General features: G+C 42.6%; 1 protein-coding gene across 1 annotated transcript in view; it reads left to right on the top strand.

Annotated features, from left to right (window-relative positions):
• The first annotated feature begins 2,121 nt into the window (after positions 1–2,121).
• Positions 2,122–18,648, top strand: part of LOC122560634 (coronin-7-like) — a 172,057-nt gene continuing 155,530 nt past the window's right edge. Inside the window, exon 1 of the mRNA XM_043711484.1 lies at positions 2,122–2,258. Within this exon, the coding sequence (XP_043567419.1) occupies positions 2,199–2,258 (60 nt within the window). The 5' untranslated portion in view covers positions 2,122–2,198. The remainder of the gene's footprint in view (positions 2,259–18,648) is intronic.

Raw genomic sequence — 18,648 nt, 5'->3', positions numbered from 1 at the left:
AAACTGTAGAGCCAGTGACCATACCAGACATTCTATAGGAGAGATTTCATTGTGTCTATAATTTTGCTTACCTACTTACTGCTATGAATACTTGCTGATAGGACCTGTAGTTGACAGCACCTAGATAGAAGATTTTATGGCTTTTAATGGTGGTCAAAGCTTTCTACAAGGAGCAACCGGTAGCTGGGAATTGGCAAAGACCTCTCCATTGTATAAATCTTACTTCAGAGTCAGAAAGTTAAAATTCTATTCCAGAAATCTTAACTCATAATCCAATGGAGCACTGAGTAAGTAAGTACTGTATTTGTCAAGGTAGCTCAAAGCACTTTGTAATAATATTCAGGCATTTTACTACATTTAATGGTGATATATAAACACAAATAATTGTTGATATAACATGAATAGATTTTTGCAGGCAAGATTTAAAACTATTTTGTAAATGGTTAAAAATCACACCACACCAGGTTATAGTTCCACAGGTTTATTTGGAAGCATTAGTTTTCGGAGCGCTGCTTCTTCATGAGGTGGTCATCACAACCACCCGATGAAGGAGCAGTGCTCAGAAAGCTGGTGCTTCCAAATAAACCTGTTGGACTATTACCTGGTGTTGTGTGATTTTTAACTTTGTACACCCCAATCCAACACCAGCACCTCCAAATCTTGTAAATGAGTTGTACAGTGCTCTGTCTTTCCTGCTCCCACCAGTTGAGTCCCAGACTCTATCTGTGGGTGACATGGTGCCACAGTGGTTTAGCACTGCTGCCTTGGTGTGCTAGGGACCTGGGTTTGGTCCTAGTTTTGTGCAACCGTGTAGAGTTTACACATTCTCCAGGTGTCTGTGTCGCTATCCTCTAGGTGCTCCAATTTCCTCCCACAATCCAAAGATTTTCAGGTTAGGTGGATCGACCATCACAAATATAGGATTATGGGTATTGGGTGGGAGGCTGGGTCTGGGTGGAGTGCTCTTTGGAGGGTTGGTATAGGATTTGATGGGCTGAATGACCTCTTTTCGCACTGTATGGATTCATATATACATAGGCTCTTACCTATTCAGTGTTTCCCCATGTAATTGGAATCATAGAGTCATAGAGATGTACAGTACGGAAACAGACCCTCCAATCCAACTCTTCCATGCCGACCAGATGTCCCGTTTGCTATCATTTGGCCCATATATTCATCTAGATGCCCTTTAAATGTTTAATTCTACCAGGTTCCACCACTTCCTCTGGCAGCTCATTCCACACATGCACCATCCACTGCATGAAAAAAGTTGTCCCTTAGGTCCCTTTAAAATCTTTCTCCTTTCACCTTAAACATTTGCCCTCTAGCTTAGGACTCCCCTGCCCTGGAAAAAAAAAGACCTTGTTTATTCACCCAATCCATTCCCCTCATGATTTTATAAACTTCTATAAGGTTACCCCTCAGCATCCGACACTCCAGGGAAAATATCTCCAGCCTATTCAGCCTCTCCCTGTAGCTCAAAATTCTTAGGTCCCACTAATTCTCTCAAGAATCCTCCACTTTATGCACATTTTAAAATTCACTCATGGTGTATTTCTGCAGTGCATCTTGTATTTAGTACGCACTGCCGCTTTTGGTGGTAAAGGAGGAAGTGAATGTTTGTGGATGGGCATTGACCCCAGTCGATTCCCATTTACCCCACTAACTGCTGGCTTGCTCTTGTAAGCCGTATCACTCCCTTCTGTGGAGGAGGACTCCAGATCTTCCTCACTTCAGCTGGGGTTGGTTAGCTCAGTTGGCTAGATAGCTGGTTTGTAACGTGGGAGAAAGTGAGGACTTTAGATGCTGGAGATCTCCAGCTGGTTTGTAATGCAGTGATCCGAACAGTGGGGGTTCAATTTCTGCGCCGGTAGAAGTTAACACGAAGGAACCTCAGCCTCAGGCTGTCCCCTCGCCTGAAGTGTGCATGTTAAACCACCACCAGTCGTCTCTCTTGTTTCATGAGAGAGCAGCCCTGTGATTCTGTAGGGTTGTGGAGATTTACTATTCTTCAATGTGACATTACAGCAGTGGGCGGTGCCTCTGATTGTGTGGTGGACGGGCGCACTGTCTGTGGGTGGGGGGGGGTGTAAGGCGTGGCTGGGTCCCACCCCTCCCCTCTGGTAGGCTGTTCCAGTTGTTCCCGGCTACTCGGACAGGTGGAGCAATCGTTGGTTTCGTGGCTGAGAGCGGGAGCAATGAACCGCTTCCGAACCTCGAAATACAAGAACACGGTACCGCGGCTTCCGGGTCGGGCGGTGAGTATCGGGGAAGGGAACAGTTACCCCACTGGAGGGTAAGAGGGAGGGTAAAGGGGGTAGAGCTGTTCCGGTATCGGGCTGTGGGGGCCGTACTCCGCCCTCGGGTTCCATCGCTCCTTCCCTACCTCCCTCCAGCCCATGCCTCTCCCCGGGTGTTGCAGGTACGGACTCTCCCGGGACCTGGCCCTGTTACCCTTGAGATGCAGTTGCTGCGGAAGCCATCGCTTCCTGTGAGGAAGTTGCAATGAGCGAGCCCCGAATACTTTAATACAAATTCTATTCCAGGTTGCCATAGAAGCAGCAACAGCAAAGAGAATTCCAGCCTCCTCACGCTTGCATTTCTGTAGTGTCTTTCTCATTTTCAGGATGTGCTTTTCAGGAAAAAGTGAGGACTGCAGATGTTGGAAATCAGAAGTCAAAAAGTGTGGTGTTGGAAAAGCACAGCAGGTCAGGCAGCATCCGAGGAGGAGAGTCGACGTTTCGGGCATAAGCCACACTTTTTGGCTTCTGAAGTGTAGTCAGTGTTGCAAAATAAGTAACGAGACAGCCAATTTATGCATAGCAAGATCTCACCAACAATGACCAGATTTCTAGATAATGTATTTTTGTATTGCTAAGTGTATAATCAATTTGGCGAGCTATGAGAAGACTTGTAGCTCAGGTTGAGGTTCTGGATGTAGGTTTGCTCGCTGAGCAGGAAGGTTTGTTTTCATAATTATTGTTTGTATAATCAATGTTAGCTTAAATGTGGAAGTGTGCAGGGGGAATCTTTATCTACATGAGAGGGCAAGTAGGGATCCAGGTTCAATGTGTCAGCTAAAAGATTGAGTACTGGCCTATCTAACAAGTCATAGAGTCATACAGCATGAAACAGACCCTTTGGTCCAATTCTTCCATGCTGACCACTACTCTAAATTAATCTAGCCTTTGGCCAATATCCCACTAAAACCTTTCTATTCATATAAATGTTATAATTGTACCACTGTCAACCTCTGGCATCTCATTCCATATACACACCACTCTTTGTGTGAAGTTGTACCTTTAAATCCATTTTAAATCTTTCCCCTCTTCTTAAGCCTATGCCCTATAATTTTGGATTCCCCTACCCTGGGAAAAAGACCTTGGTTATTCACTTTATCTATGTTCATAATTTTATAAACTTCTATAAGGTGACCCCTCAGCCTCTGACACTCAGGGAAAAATAGTTTCAGCCTATTCAGCTTCTGAGGAGAAAGTGAGGTCTGCAGATGCTGGAGATCAGAGCTGGAAATGTGTTGCTGGAAAAGCGCAGCAGGTCAGGCAGCATCCAGGGAACAGGAGAATCGACGTTTCGGGCATAAGCCCTTCTTCAGGAATGGGGAAAGTTTGTCCAGCAGGCTAAGATAAAAGGTAGGGAGGAGGGACTTGGGAGAGGGGCGTCGGAAATGTGATAGGTGGAAAGAGGTCAAGGTGAGGGTGATAGGTCAGACTGGGGTGGGGGCGGAGAGGTCGGGAAGAAGATCTCAGGTTAGGAAGGCGATCCCCTCGTTCCATTGTTGATGTCACTGCGCAGAACTGGTCTTGTGAGGTTCAGAGTGAAACCCCCTGCCTCTGGGCAACTCTTTATCCTGTGGGGAGAGTAAATTAACTTTTGTATCTCTTTTCCCCAGGTTTGGGGGTAGGGGGGAGTCCAGAACTAGAGGGCATAGATTTAGGGTGGGGGGGGAAACTTAGGGACTTAAGGTGCAACTTTTCACACAGAGGGTGATGTGTGTATGGAATGAGCTGCCAGAGGAAGTGGCAGAGGCTGGCACAATGACAACATTTAAAAGGCATTTGGATGGGTGTATGAATAGGAAGGGTTTGGAGGGATATGGGCCAAGTGCTTGCAAATGGGACGAGATTAGGTTAGGATATCTGGTTGGCACGGACAAGTTGGACCGAAGGGTCTGTTACCGTGCCATACAGCTCTATGACCCTATGACTCTACCCAGAAAGTGGCGCTAATCCAGAAATCCCTGTCTCAAGGAGCTGTTGAAGGAAATCACACAGGTAACTTTCTGCGGGGAGCTACATTAGTAGATGAGGGAGAAAATTATATTAATAGGGTGGGATTAAAGAGAAATTTACAGCTTGGAAGGAAACCATTTGACCCTTTTGGCTCTGTGCTAGCTGACAGGCAATTTAGCCTAATCCCATTCCTCCTGGTTTGTGGAAAAATATCCAAGTCCTTTTGAAACATGGGGAAGATTTCTGCCTCGGCTACTCTTTCTGTCAGTGAGGTCCATTTCCAACCTCCCCCACCTCCAGCATCATCCAGGTAAGAAAAAAAAATTCTCGGAAATCTCCAAAAATTCATGGAGTCACACGGCACGGAAACACCCCCTTCCCTCCAACCAGTCCATGCCGACCATAATCCCAGACTAAACTAGTCCCACCTGTCTGCTCCTGGCCCATATCCTTCCAACCACAAGGGATGAACTCGGATTTCACCAGTTTCCTCATTTCCCCTCCCCCCACCCTGTCTCAGTCAAATCCATCAAATTCAGCACCGCCTTCCTAACCTGAGATCTTCCTGACCTCTCCGCCCCCACCCCAGTCTGACCTATCACCCTCACCTTGACCTCTTTCCACCTATCACATTTCCGACGCCCCTCTCCCAAGTCCCTCCTCCCTACCTTTTATCTTAGCCTGCTGGACAAACTTTCCCCATTCCTGAAGAAGGGCTTATGCCCGAAACGTCGATTCTCCTGTTCCCTGGATGCTGACTGACCTGCTGCGCTTTTCCAGCAACACATTTCCAGCGCTATTCAGCTTCTCTCAAGCCCTCCAATCCCAGCAATATTCTTGTGGATTTTTTCTGCACCCTTTTAAGTTTAACAACCCTTTCCCTATAGCGGGGAGACCAGATTGAATGCAGTATTCCAAAATTGGCCTAACCAATGTCCTGTACAGTCGCAACATGATTTCCCAACTCCTATCGTCAATGCAATGACGAATAAAGGCAGGTATACCAAATGTCACCTTCACTAATCTGTCTACCTGCAACTCCATCTTCGAGGAACTATGAACCTGCACCGCAAGGTCTCTTTGATCAGCAACGTTCCCCAAGGACTTTATCATTAAGTGCATAAGCCCTGCCCCGATTTGGTTTACCAAAATGCAACACTTCATATTTATTTAAATTAAACTCCATCTACCACTCCCCTGCCCGTCTGATCAAGGTCCTTCTATAAGGTCTGTGATAACCTTCACTGTTCAAGCCCTTCACCATGGACAGCATGGTGGCTCAGTGGTTAGCACTGCTGCCTCTCAGCGCCAGGGACCCGGGTTTGATTCCGGCCTCGGGTGACTGACTGTGTGGAGTTTGCACATTCTCCCTGTGTCTGCGTGGGTTTCCTCCGGGTGCTCCGGTTTCCTCCCAGAATCCATAGATGTGCAGGTTAGGTGAATTGGTCATGCTAAATTGCCCATAGTCAGGGGTAAATATAGGAAAGGGGAATGGGTCTGGATGGGTTACTCTTCAGAGGATCAGTGTGGACTTGTTGGGCTGTTCCCTGTTTCCATACTGTAGGGAATCTAATCTAATCTAATTTTGGTGTCCTTTGCAAACTTACTAACTATTCCTCCTATATTCCCATCCAAATCATGTATATAAATGCCAAAAAGTAGTGCACCGATCCTTGCTGCACACTGCTGGTGACAACCCTCCACCACTGCCCTTTTTTTTAGATCACTTAGTGTGGAAACAGGCCCTTCGGCCCAACAAGTCCACACCGACCCGCCGAAGCGCAACCCACCCAGACCCATTCCCCTACATTTACCCCTTCACCTAACAGTACGGGCAATTTAGCATGGTCAATTCATCTAACCTGCACATTTTTTTTGCGATTGTGGGAGGAAACCCAAGCAGACAAGGAGAGAATGTGCAAATTCCACGCAGTCGCCTGAGGCGGGAATTGAACCTGTGCGCTGTGAGGCAGCAGTGCTAACCATTGAGCCACCGTGCTGCCCTTTGTCTCCTATCTTCAAACTAATTTTGTTTCCAAATTGCTAGCTCTCCCTGGGTTCTATGTGATCTAACCTTACTAACCAGTCTACCTGTGGAACCTTGTTGAGTACCTTATTGAAGATCATATGTATATGCTGGGTGTAGACATGGTTAAAATGCTTCACAAGATCTTTGATACATTGGTTGAAGTGTTTTGAATACTGTCCTCTTTATCAGAGCAGTCATTCTGTGCAAGCAGTGCATACTTAGAAGAGGAAGTGCTGGTTCAGGACTTAATGTTTGGGTTTTGTTCTGTTTGTTAAAATTCCCTAAAGGTTGGCATTTTAAATACTGGTAAGCAAGGCTTAATTGTGTGAAATCTCACCATTTCTCATGGTTATATTGAATGAAGTGTGAAAGTGCTGATAATTTGATGAGTAAGCCAGTTTGGTAGGAAGGGAAAGACCTGCACCTTTGTTTTGCTGCTTCTACTTTTTCACCATTTTAAAAATTGATTGTTATTGTATAGGGGAGAAACTAACTGTTTGAGTATCAGGCCAGTGGTTAAGATCTGTTCTATTCCTAAGGTTTTCAGTAGTACATAGACACGTGGAAATAGTAAAATATGTAAAATAAACTTGAACACATTATTTTAGTTAATTAAACATTAAGGATGGAAGGGCAGATAATGTGTCATGGCTGCAGCATGTGGGAGCTTCTGGATGCTAGTATGATCTAGCTGAGACATGACTGCAGTGATGCAGCTGGAATAGCTTCAGTTCAGTTTATGCTGGAGGATAAACTACAGATATTGTGACATATCAGGAAGGTACATTGTTACATGGCCATTTTGTACCAGGAAGTGGTCACAACCGTTCAGATAGAGAAAGGAGTGTGAGACTGTAAATGAGACAGAAGTGTCAGCGCATTAAGTGTTTGCAACAAGTTTAACGTTCTTTCTGTTTGAATGAATGAGCTGAAGGACCATGGCACTGTGATAGAGGAAACGAAGCATGTGGGGACAGTAATAAGTAGGGGATAGTATAGTGAGAGAGAATAGACACTGTTATAGAGTCATAGAGATGTACAGCACAGAAACAGACCTTTTGGTCCAACTCATCCATGCCGACCAGTTATCCCAAACCCAATCTAGTCCCACCTGTCAGCACCTGGCCCATATCCCTCCAAACCTTTCCTACTCATATACCCATCCAGATGCCTTTTAAATGTTGCAATTGTATTAGCCTCCACTACTTCCTCTGGCAGCTCAATCCATACACGTACCACCCTCTACATGAAAACGTTGCTCCTTAGGCCTCTTTTATATCTTTCCCCTCTCACCCTAACTGTGTAGCTGAAAGCATGATGCCAATAGACTATGTTGCCTACCTCGTGTCAAGATTTGGGATGTTTGTTCAGGATTCAGAAGGGGAAGGGTTAATTTGTTGTGGTCCTTGTAAGTACTAGTGACATAGGTACAAGGAAAGATGTTTTGCTTAGACAGATATGAGGAGCAGACATCACACTGAACAGCAGAAACCTGATGGTAATAATCTCTTATTATGTGAGCCATGTACAAATTGGCAGAAGACATGACTAGTGAATATGACATGAAAGATAATATAGGGAAAGTGAGTTTTGGTTCATGGAGCACTGATATCAGTATTTGAGAACATGGGCTATATTGTTGGGATGATCTGCACCTGAAATGTGCCTTGACCAGTGCTCTAGCAAATCTTTTAACAAGGGAAGTGGAGAGGGCTTTAAACTAAATAGTGGAGGTGGTACAAAAATAACAGAAAGACAAACCTAAAGGCTCTGTAGCATTCATAATAGTCATACAGGAAGTTTACTTGGTTTATACCAAGAATGAGTAGACTGTATTAAAGGATAGGTTGATCGAATGGGCTTATTTTTTAGTGGTGTGGAAGATTGAGGGGTGACTTGTTTGAAGTATTTAAGATCCTGAGGGTCATAGTCATAGAGATATACAGCATGGAAACAGACCCTTCGGTCCAACCTGTCCATGCAGACCAGATATCACAACCCAATCTAGTCCCACCTGCCAGCACCCGGCCCATATCCCTCCAAACCCTTCCTATTCATATACCCATCCAAATACCTCTTAAATGTTGCAATTGTACCAGCCTCCACCACAACCTCTGGCAGCTCATTCCATACACGTACCACCCTCTGCGCGAAAAAGTTGCCCTTTAGGTCTTTTTTATATCTTTCCCCTCTCACCCCAAGCCTATGCCCTCTAGTTCTGGACACCCCGACCCCAGGGCAAAGACTTTGCCTATTTATCCTATCCATGCCCCTCATAATTTTGTAAACCTCTATAAGGTCACCCCTCAGCCTCGAGTGGATGTAGAATGGATGTTTTCTCCTATGGGTAGATCCGGAACTAGTGGGGCTGTTTTAAAGTTAGGGGGTCACCCTTTTAGGAATGAGATGAGAATTTTTTTCCACTTTGCAAATGTGAGAGTTTGGAACCCTCTACCTCACAAAGTAGGCAGGATCATCGAGTAATTTTAAAGCAGTAGGTTGATTTCCTTGCCAACAAGAATTCAAGGTTTTGAAGGTTTGATGAGACTTAGAATTTGAGACACAAACAAAGCAACCAGGATCTTATTGAATAATGAAGCAGGGATGAGGGGCTGAATGGTCTGCTCTGCTCCTAATTTTATGTTAGAGTGTATATTGGAGAATTCCACAAAAAAAGTGGGAGGCACGGTGGCTCAGTGGTTAGCACTGCTGCCTCACATGATCAGGGACCTGAGTTCAATTCCCACCTCCCCGTGTCTGTGTGGGTTTCCTCCGGGTGCTCTGGTTTCCTCCCACAGTTCAAAGATGTGCAGATTAGGTGAATTGGCCATGCTAAATTGCCCGTAGTGTTAGGTGGATTAGGTAGGGGTAAATAAAGGGGGTGGGTTTCTCTTTGGATGGTCAGTGTGGACTTGTTGGGCTGAAGGGCCTGTTTCCACACTGTAGGTACCTAATATTTTAACTGCTGTCAATGTAACATTTCTGCAAGTTCAGTATATTAGTCCTTTGGGATATAGGGCAGTTTTAGGCCACAGAGATTGAGTTCTGTTCTGCAAGTAATCAGAAAATGGGCCTGGGAGAAATAAACAAAGTACAGTTTTATTCTTTAATTGATATTTGCTGAACATGAAAGCAACCTTTTGCCTTTAATTTCTTTGAGACAAGATGATATTGCATAAATTAACTGTAGAGAATATCTTTAAGGGCAAATGTTCATGAGTCAAGCCAGTACGGAGTGCAGAAAGCAGTTTTTATGATGTGATCCGTTAACTGGTGACTAAACAATGATTATGATATTGAATTGGAACTGGTCCAATCAAATGTTTGCAAGTACATGATTTGGCCACTCCCATTGCAGCCCTCCTATTCAGCAGTTTGCATTTACGTTAGGAAGGAGTTAGTATTTTATCTGTCGGTTTACTGCAGGAAATTTCTAAGTTGTTATTGGTTTCTAGTTCTTTTCTTATCTTCATTTTATGACTTGTTGGTTAAGTACCTTTAAAAATGTGATGCCTTGCACAGGACACCTTTATTATTCACATCCCTCCTGGCTTAGATTCAAGGGATCAGTTGTAATTAGTGGGTACAAATCTTGCAGTAGATTTGGAAATGAATGTTTGTTTTCAGCTGGGGACTTTGGCAGAGAAGGAAATTCTAATGTTTTCTTACAAGTATCTATTTACAAGCTAAGTTGCTCAGTCAACAATCAATTTTGAATCGTATTGTTCTGAGCAGTAATTGTTACAAATGCAGAATTTTATAAACAGTCAAGCTTTAAGTTGGCTCCTTTTTAATTCAAAGTGAAATAGGTTAGCTTGGAGAAAGGCATGTAACCTTATACTAAGTCTGTCCAGAGCCAAAGTTGTGATCTCTGGTCGCCACAGGTTAGATTCCCCAACAATGTGGAAACAGGCCCTTCAGCCCAACAAGTTCACACCAACCTTCCATAGAGTAACCCACCCAGACCCATTTCCCTCTGACCAATGCACCATACACTATGTGCAATTTAGCATGGCCAATTCATTTGGCATGCACATCTTTGAACTATGGGAGGAAACCAGAGCACCCAGAGGAAACCCATGCAGACACGGAGAGAATATGCAAACTCCACACAGGCAGTTGCCTGAGGCTGGAATCGAACCCGGGTCCTTGGTGCTGTGAGGCAGCAGTGCTAAACACCGAGCCACCATGCCGCCCATAGGATCTAGGGTTCAGATTAAATGTTTTGAAAGTGATGTACAGGTTTTAGCATCTTGACACAAAGGAGGCAGCTGTCCAAAATGTGTACAACCTGTTTGTCAGTCAGTCAGTCGGAGAGATTTGAGGAAGAAGACCTACATAGTTACTGCTAGGCCAGGCAGAAGAAATAGGCTGTAATCCTGTATTAATTGCCAAGCAGGGTGTTGGTGAGGACTGGTTTCGAGATCAAAGAAAAGATTCGTATGGAAGGTTATAAAGACCAAAGAATTACCAGATGGTGCCTTGCTGCTTACATTCTGGTTGACTCTTAAATCCTCTCTGAAATAGCATAGCAAACCATTCAGTTGTTTGAAACTGTTACAGTCAAAAAGAAACTCAGTTGGAAGAACCATCATATATTGACTTAGAAACTGAAAACTACAGTGTCACTCTTAAAAGTTCTTAAGAATTGGGAGAGCTGTTCCACAGACTAAATCAAGGAACAGTCTCTTGTAATCATACTCATACTGAATCATACCTTGCAGCCAATATTACTGATACCATCGTCACTATTCCTCTGTGTACTATGCCACTGATGATACAGACCCACCAGAAGTGATGGTTCAATGGAATGCAGTGAGGAGGAAGTTACCCTAAAAGTCCACAACGTTAACTTCAGGCTCCTGAAAGCTTGTGGCATTGGGTCAAATCTGAATAAGAAAACTTTGGCTGTTGGAATAGTACCCATGTTGAACACTGTTCAAATAGCGACCAGAATAGGTGAGTGGCAAGAATAGGTTCTTTCATTCAGCAATCACAGCACAAGTTTGAGGTGGCAATAGAATATCGAAATACAGTTCTTCCAGGAGCCCCTTTATTCACAGTTCTTACATAAATTAAAATTCCATTAGTATGATGTTACAATTTTTTTATCTAAAGTACACAAAGGTTTGAGTGCCGCCTGTCTCTTTGCCTCTATTCCTGATGACGGGCTTTTACCAGAAACTTTGATTTTCCTGTTCCTCAGATGCTGCCTGAACTGTGCTTTTCCAGCACAACTCTAATCTAGACTCTGGTTTCCAGCATCTGCAGTCCTTGTTTTTACCTCTTTGAGTGGCTTCTGTCAGGGGAGACAGGAGATCGGTTAAAATGTGCTAAATTTAGCACATGGGATTAAAGGTGTCTGTCTGGTTTGCTTGCATAATTAAGAAGTTTTAATCCTTTTGTCTTTTAAATTAGTAAATGTTAGTAAAATACTTGACCTATATGCTGTAAATAGGTTAGAAATTGTACTGTACTTAATAAAGGATATTAAACTGATTACTGTAGCTGGGTTGTGAGATTTATTTGTAATTTACAGGTATGAGTTTCATTCATGCAATTTCATGGAAGCATTGTTTTGTCAGTTAGTTTCTTAAAGGGATAATGTCCCAGATAAAAGGTATTTAACAGGTATTTACTAATTGGGGAAACTGGTTGGTAAGGGCTGATTAATATTATAATGTTTCATGGAGACTTGATGGGACTGGTATTTTTCTTTATGCTACACTTATTCAGAGGTAAACATTACTTGTTGCAAGAGCTGATAAGGTGTGAAATGTAGTAATGGGTTTGAAAGGGTTGTTTTAAATTTGGATAGTAAAATATACTACAGAACCGCGGTTTTATGAATAACTGAAACAGTGTTATGGTAAATAACGGGTTAGTAAAGGGTTATGAATGAATGAACAGTAATCCGGTATTAATGTTAAAAATCACACAACACCAGGTTTTAGTCCAACACATTTATTGGAGGCTCTAGCTTTCATCAGGTGGTTGTGGAGAATGCCTGATGAAGGAGCAGCATTCCAAAAGCTAGCGCTTACAAATAAACCTGTTGGACTATAGTCTGGTGTTGTGTGATTTTTACCTTTGTACACCCCAGTTCAACACCTGCATCTCCAAATCCAGTATTAATGAATATAGTGAGCTGGTTAGTGAGTTAATAAAGATACCATATAACACAATCTCATAACACAATATCTCAATACCAACTGAATGAAGCATTGAAGCTAGCAAAGATAGTGTACTCTGCATCAATGACCTTCCTCCTCCTCAATGTCAGAAGTGGAGTTGTTGCAGATTGTACAATTTGCACTTGTGACTTCTGAGATACTGGAACAATGTATGTCCATTTGCAGCAAGGCCCGGATATTTTTCAGGTTGGGCAAGTAACATCTTTAAAGACTTAACAACAATCTAGGTTTGTTCAATGTATCATTTCAGTTGCATGACACTGTAATCTATTGCTATAAATTATGGTCCTGCTCCAGAACCACCTGATGAAGGAGCAGTGCTCTGAAAGCTAGTGTTCCAAATAAACCTGTTGGACTATAGCCTGGTGTTGTGATTTTTAACAAGTGAGGGTAAAGTATTAGAATGGGTTGAGGATTGGTTGACTAACAGGAAGCAAAGAGTGGGGATAAATGAGTGCTCTTTTGGCTGGCAATGAGCAACGAATAGTGTGCCTCAGGGATCAGTGTTGGGACTGCAATTATTCACAATTTATATAAATGCTTTGTCATTGGGGACGATGTATAGTGTGTCAAAGTTTGCAGATGACACTAAGATGAGTGGTAGGGCAAAGTGTGCAGAGTACTTGAAACTTTGCAGAGGAACATAGATACATTGAGTGAGTGCAGAAAGGTCTGGTAGGTGGAATGCAATGTTAATAAATGTGAAGTCATCCATTTTGGTAGGAGTAACAGTAAAAAGGCTTATTACTTGAATGCTAAAACGTTGCAGCATGCTGCTATGCAGAGGAACCTAGGAGTTCCCTTGTGCATGAATCACAGGGGGTTGGTCTGCAGATACAATGGGTAGTTAGGAAGGCAAATGGAATTTTGTCCTTCATTGCTAAAGGGATTAAGTTTAAAAGCAGGAAAATTATGTTGCAGCTGTACCGGGTGCTGGTGGGCCACACCTGGAATACTGTGTGGTTTTGGTCTCCTTATTTGAGAAAGGATGTACTGGCACTAGAGGGGGCATAGAGGAGGTTCACTAGGTTGGTTCCGGAGTTGAAATGGTTGACTTATGAGGAGAGTCTGAGTAGACTGGGATTATATTCATTGGAATTCAGAAAAATGAGTGGGGATCTTATAGGAACATATAAAATTATGAAGGGGATAGATAAGTAGAGAGGATATTTCCATTGGCAGGTGGAACTAGGACAAGAAGGAATTACCTCAAAATAAGGGGAAGCAGATTTAGGACTGAATTGAGAAGGGACTTCTTCACCCAGAGGGTTGTAAATCTATGGAATTCCCTGTCCAGTGAAGTAGTTGACACTACTTCAGTACACATTTTAAAAGCTAAGTTTTTTTTTGAACAATAGAAGTGTTATGAAGTTGAAGACATGTACTGTACCTTTGAGAGAGTGAATGCTGTTTGCACTGACAACTTGCTGGTACCTGTCCTATGACTGACTAGCAGTCTCAGTATGTACTGAAAAATTGAAAATATGTAACATTGGGCTGTGAACCAAATACCTGAGTTTTGGTAGCTATGTTGGCAACCATTTGAATTTAACGAATCAGTTTAAATTATGCCCCAGTTACTAAAGCCCAATTGATTTTGAATTTACTGTTTTGTCAACATCAAAGCAATGCAATAATCCAATGTTTGGAGTATAAAGATGCAGGCATTTTGAGAGTTAGCCAGAGAGAGAGAGACCAACTGCCTTTGCCAGAGTAATTGCCAGCAACACACTGTCTATCAAAGGGTACCTATTTCATATGAAATATCTTTGCAGTAAAAGACCAAAGACAACCCAGGGAAATCTATAGCCAGAGGAAGACCGACAACGACAACAACAGCAAATGTGTGGTTTTGAACTTAACTTGATGTAATTTTAATAGATTTTTTTCAGAACAGCATATTGTTTATAGAGTGGGAGATAGATATCAAACATTTTAGAGAAAGAAGTCTTAGTGTTGTAAATAGTTGTTTAATGTTCATTTTTAGAGTTAAAGAATAAATTGATCTTTGTTTTCTTTAAATAGTGGAATTTGGAAGTTCTCTGTCACTCATACTTGAACAGATTACGTAGCAATGTGAGCTTTTCTGGGTGTTTGGGTTAATTAGCAGAAGGGTTCACTGCCTTGTCATGACAAAAGTAATTAAGAGATACGGTGAGACTGTGTTAAGTGGAGCTGACTCCATGAAAAGATCAGCGATGTCCTATTGAATGGTGGAGCAGCCTCGAAGGGCCAGATGGCTGCCTCCTGCTCCTAGTTTTTATGTTCATAAGTGCGCATCATGTCCCCAAGGCATTCAATGGCATAACCATCACTGAATCCACCACTTTTGAGATTCCTGTTGTTACTATTCATCAGAAACTGATGTGAATTGGACGAGTTGTATAAATACTTTGTTTACAAGAACAAGCCAGAGAGTGGGAATTCTGCAATGATTAGTGACTCCTGACTACCCAAAGCCTGCCCATCACCTACCAAGCACAGTTCAGGACTGTAATGGAATGTTCTCCACTTGGCTGAATAGGTATAACTCCAACAGCACTCAAAAGCTTTACACCATCCAGGACAAAGCAGTGCATTCAATTGGTACCTGTTATTTGGTTGAACAGCTGGATTAGCTGGGTTGCCTGGAGACAAAGAAAATTTAAACTGATTGGCCGAATTTGAATTTTATGTTCCAAAATACCAAACTCCGATCAAGAGTTGGGTTAGATAAGACCAATGAAATGATCCGATGCTTTGGGGTATAAGACTAGGGAAAATTGAACAGTTGGAGGAGAACTGCCAAAAGATCAACAGATATAGGCTGCTAGTCAGAACTCTGTGTGAGAGGTACCTGTCTAGAGAAGGAATTTGCCCAGAGAGAAAACATCAGCACCGACATGGAGAGCAATCTACAGAGGAAGATACAAAGATGGTTTTGAAATTTGAATTTTTCAATAAATGTTAATTATGGATTTTATCAGATTAGTATTGTGATAGGGAAGGTAAAAGATAGGTTAGAGAAAGGAGTTGTAAATTGTTGTAAATTATTCTTTATTAGACTTTTTAAAAAGTTATTCTTTTTTTGGGATAGTTTGGGATAGTTCTTGGTCTCTTGAATTTTCAGATTACAGAACGAGGTGAATCTTTTCTGTGTGTCAGGTTTAAATTCGCAGAGATGTTTACCCCGGGTTGTAACTGTTTGAGGACTTTCATCTGAGATTTGAACTGGCTTTGACAGATTTTAATAGATTTGGGGGTACGAAAAATCCCAGCAGATTTAAACACTTGCAGGCTAGTGTCTTAGATCTTTTAAAAAAAAAAGTAGGTGCGACATTGTTTTGAACTTCAGTGACTTGTGGTTGATTAAATTAAAAATGAGAGAAATTGCTTTTAAAATTGCTAAAGAGGTTCTGGGATTTGAAGGTGATTCTCAAATTTGCCAAGGATGTTTAGAATGAAAGAAAAAGGTCATACTTTTAGAATTAGCAATTAAGTTAGATTTGGGTTTAACTAAGGACAAAAGTAAAGCTGAAATTGTAAGGGAATTATTCAGACAGTTAGGTGTGTCAGAGAAACAGGCTTTTGTTGAACTTGAAAGAATTAAACTTTAGTAATTTTGATGGGTGTGGGCCTTAAAAATAAGTAAGACCTTTGAGGCTCTGAGAGATTATTCTCCTGGAGGAGTTCAAAAACTCACTTCCGAGATCGTAAGAATTCATGTGGAGGAACAGAAAGTTCAGGAAGTGAGAAGGGCAGCAGGATTAGCAGATGAATACGTTTTGGTGCAATCCAGCCTGTGAGGGATAGAAGTTGGAAGAAGGGGAGATCCTACACTACGAAACAAAGAATAGAGAACACTGGTAAGATTTTATCACAAGTTAATAAAGCTCAAGAGGGTGGACAGTAGGTGAAAGACCTCTGGTGTTTTCACTGTAATGGAGTAGGACACACAGTTACATTGCCAATAGTTTCAGAAGGGCACTGGGAAAAGGTGTTTTCATTGCCAGAAGGTTGGATAGCACTTGTCATTAAAGAAAGGCACTGTGGGGAAAGATGTGGTAAAAGAAGCTAAGCCAGTGGCCTTAGTGAAGGTAGAAAAGGATACCCCAAGAAGAGCAGAGGAGCTGAAGGAGAGCGTACAGCCTAGGCAGGGGCTGGGTATGGAGTAGGTACCTGACCTCTCCAAAGAATTTGCTTCTGTGGGTAAAGTTTACTCAGAAAGAACAGGGGGAGAAAGAGCAGAAGTTATAATTTTGAGAGATACAGGATCTAACCAGTCGCTGAATGTGAGAGTTGAGCGAATATGCACTCTTTCTGTTCTGTTATCTGAGAGTGTGGTAATCTGTGGGATAGATGGACAGAATTTTAGCATTCCCCTATGTAAGATCAGGTTGGAGTGCCAACTCAAGACTTGGAAATGATTTGGCAGGATCCAATATGGGAATGACACCCCTTGTATGGAGATGCCCAAGCAAGACCAAGAAACTGAGCATTTAAAACAGTTAATTGACTGAGCAATTAATAGGAGAAAGTGAGGTCTGCAGATGCTGGAGATCAAAGTTGAAACTTTATTGCTGGAACAGCACAGCAGGTCAGGCAGCATCCAGGGAACAGGAGATTCGACGTTTCGGGCACAGGCCCTTCCTCAGGAATCAGTGAGCAATTAATACCCTGGTATTTTCCCAGACTCTGTAGTAACCAGATCCCACTATCATAAGTCACAGCACAAAGTGAAAAGTAAAGAGAATGATGAAGTAGCTGAGGTTCAGTTAGCATAATGGTGCAGGAAAAACCTGAACAGGCAGATGGTCAGACAGAAGTGTTTAGTAAGGAAAGGCTAAAAGCCTTGCAACAGATAAAAGATATATATGTGGATGCTTACTCTGAAAAGGAGGCAGAAAATATTCTGCAGGTTTATTAAAATAGAATCATAAGATGGAAAAGGAGACCACAGCAGGTTAGTGCAGAGGAAAATTATGCCAAAGTGCATGAGATTGTGTTGCCAGTAGCATACAGACAGGACATGTTACAGTAGCAGATGAACTACCTTTAGGAGGTCACTTAGGTGTAAGAAAGACTCAGGCTAAGGTACAAAAACATTTTTACTGGCCTGGAGTGCACAAAGATGGTCATACATGCCAAATGTAGTAAGCCACAGGTGGTAATAAAACCAGCAAGTTTGTTGCCAATTCCCAGATTTGAAGAACCTTTCACGTGGGTAATAATTGATTGTGTAGGACCCCTCCTGAGAACTAAAAGTGGGAATCAATACTTATTAAACATAATGGATGAGTCTACCAAATTCCCAGAGGCAATTCCATTACGGAGTATCAAGGCAAAAGGGTAGTAAAGGAGTTAATAGTTTTCTTCACATGGTATGGGCGACCCAGAGAGATTCAGTCAGAGCAAGGGTCAAGTTTTACAGCTACGCTGTTTAAGGAGGCTATGAATAGCTTAGGTATAAAGCACTTTAAATCCAGTGCATATCATCCTGAATCCCAGGAAGCTTTAGAAAGGTGGCATCATGAAGCTCTTGTTGAGAACATACTGTCAGGATTACCCGAATTATTGGGATAAAGGTATCCCATTCGTATTGTTTGCCATTAGAGATGCCCCAAACAAATTTACTCAGTTCACTCCCTTCAAGTTAATATTCGGGCATGAAGTGAGAGGGACTTTAAAATTAATTAAAGAAATATTGACAGGACCAAAGTGGGAGATTTCACACTTAGTCTCCTATACCTCACCTCCTATACATAATCTAAGTAGAGTAGGCTAAACAGCACCTAAAGAGGGCACAGTATAGAATGAGTTGAAAATGTGTTGCTGGAAAAGCGCAGCAGGTCACGCAGCATCCAAGGAGTAGGAGAATCGATGTTTCGGGCATGAGCCCTTCTTCAGGAATGAGGGAAGTGTGCCAACCAGGCTAAGATAAAAGGTAGGGAGGAGGGGCATTGGAAATGCGATAGGTGGAAGGAGGTTAAGGTGAGGGTGATAGGCCGGAGTGGGGGTGGGTGCGGAGAGGTCAGGAAGAACATTGCAGGTTAGGAAGGTGGTGCTGAGTTCAAGGGTTGGGACTGAGACAAGGTGGGGGGAGGGGAAATGAGGAAACTGGAGAAGTCCGAGTTCATCCTTTGTGGTTGGAGGGTTCCTAGGCGGAAGATGAGGCACGCTTCCTCCAGGCTTCATG

The sequence above is a fragment of the Chiloscyllium plagiosum genome, chromosome 21 (assembly GCF_004010195.1).
Source record: "Chiloscyllium plagiosum isolate BGI_BamShark_2017 chromosome 21, ASM401019v2, whole genome shotgun sequence".
NCBI lineage: Eukaryota > Metazoa > Chordata > Chondrichthyes > Orectolobiformes > Hemiscylliidae > Chiloscyllium > Chiloscyllium plagiosum.
The sequence above is the reverse complement of the archived record's forward strand: the minus strand, read 5'-3'. Positions and strand labels throughout refer to the sequence as shown.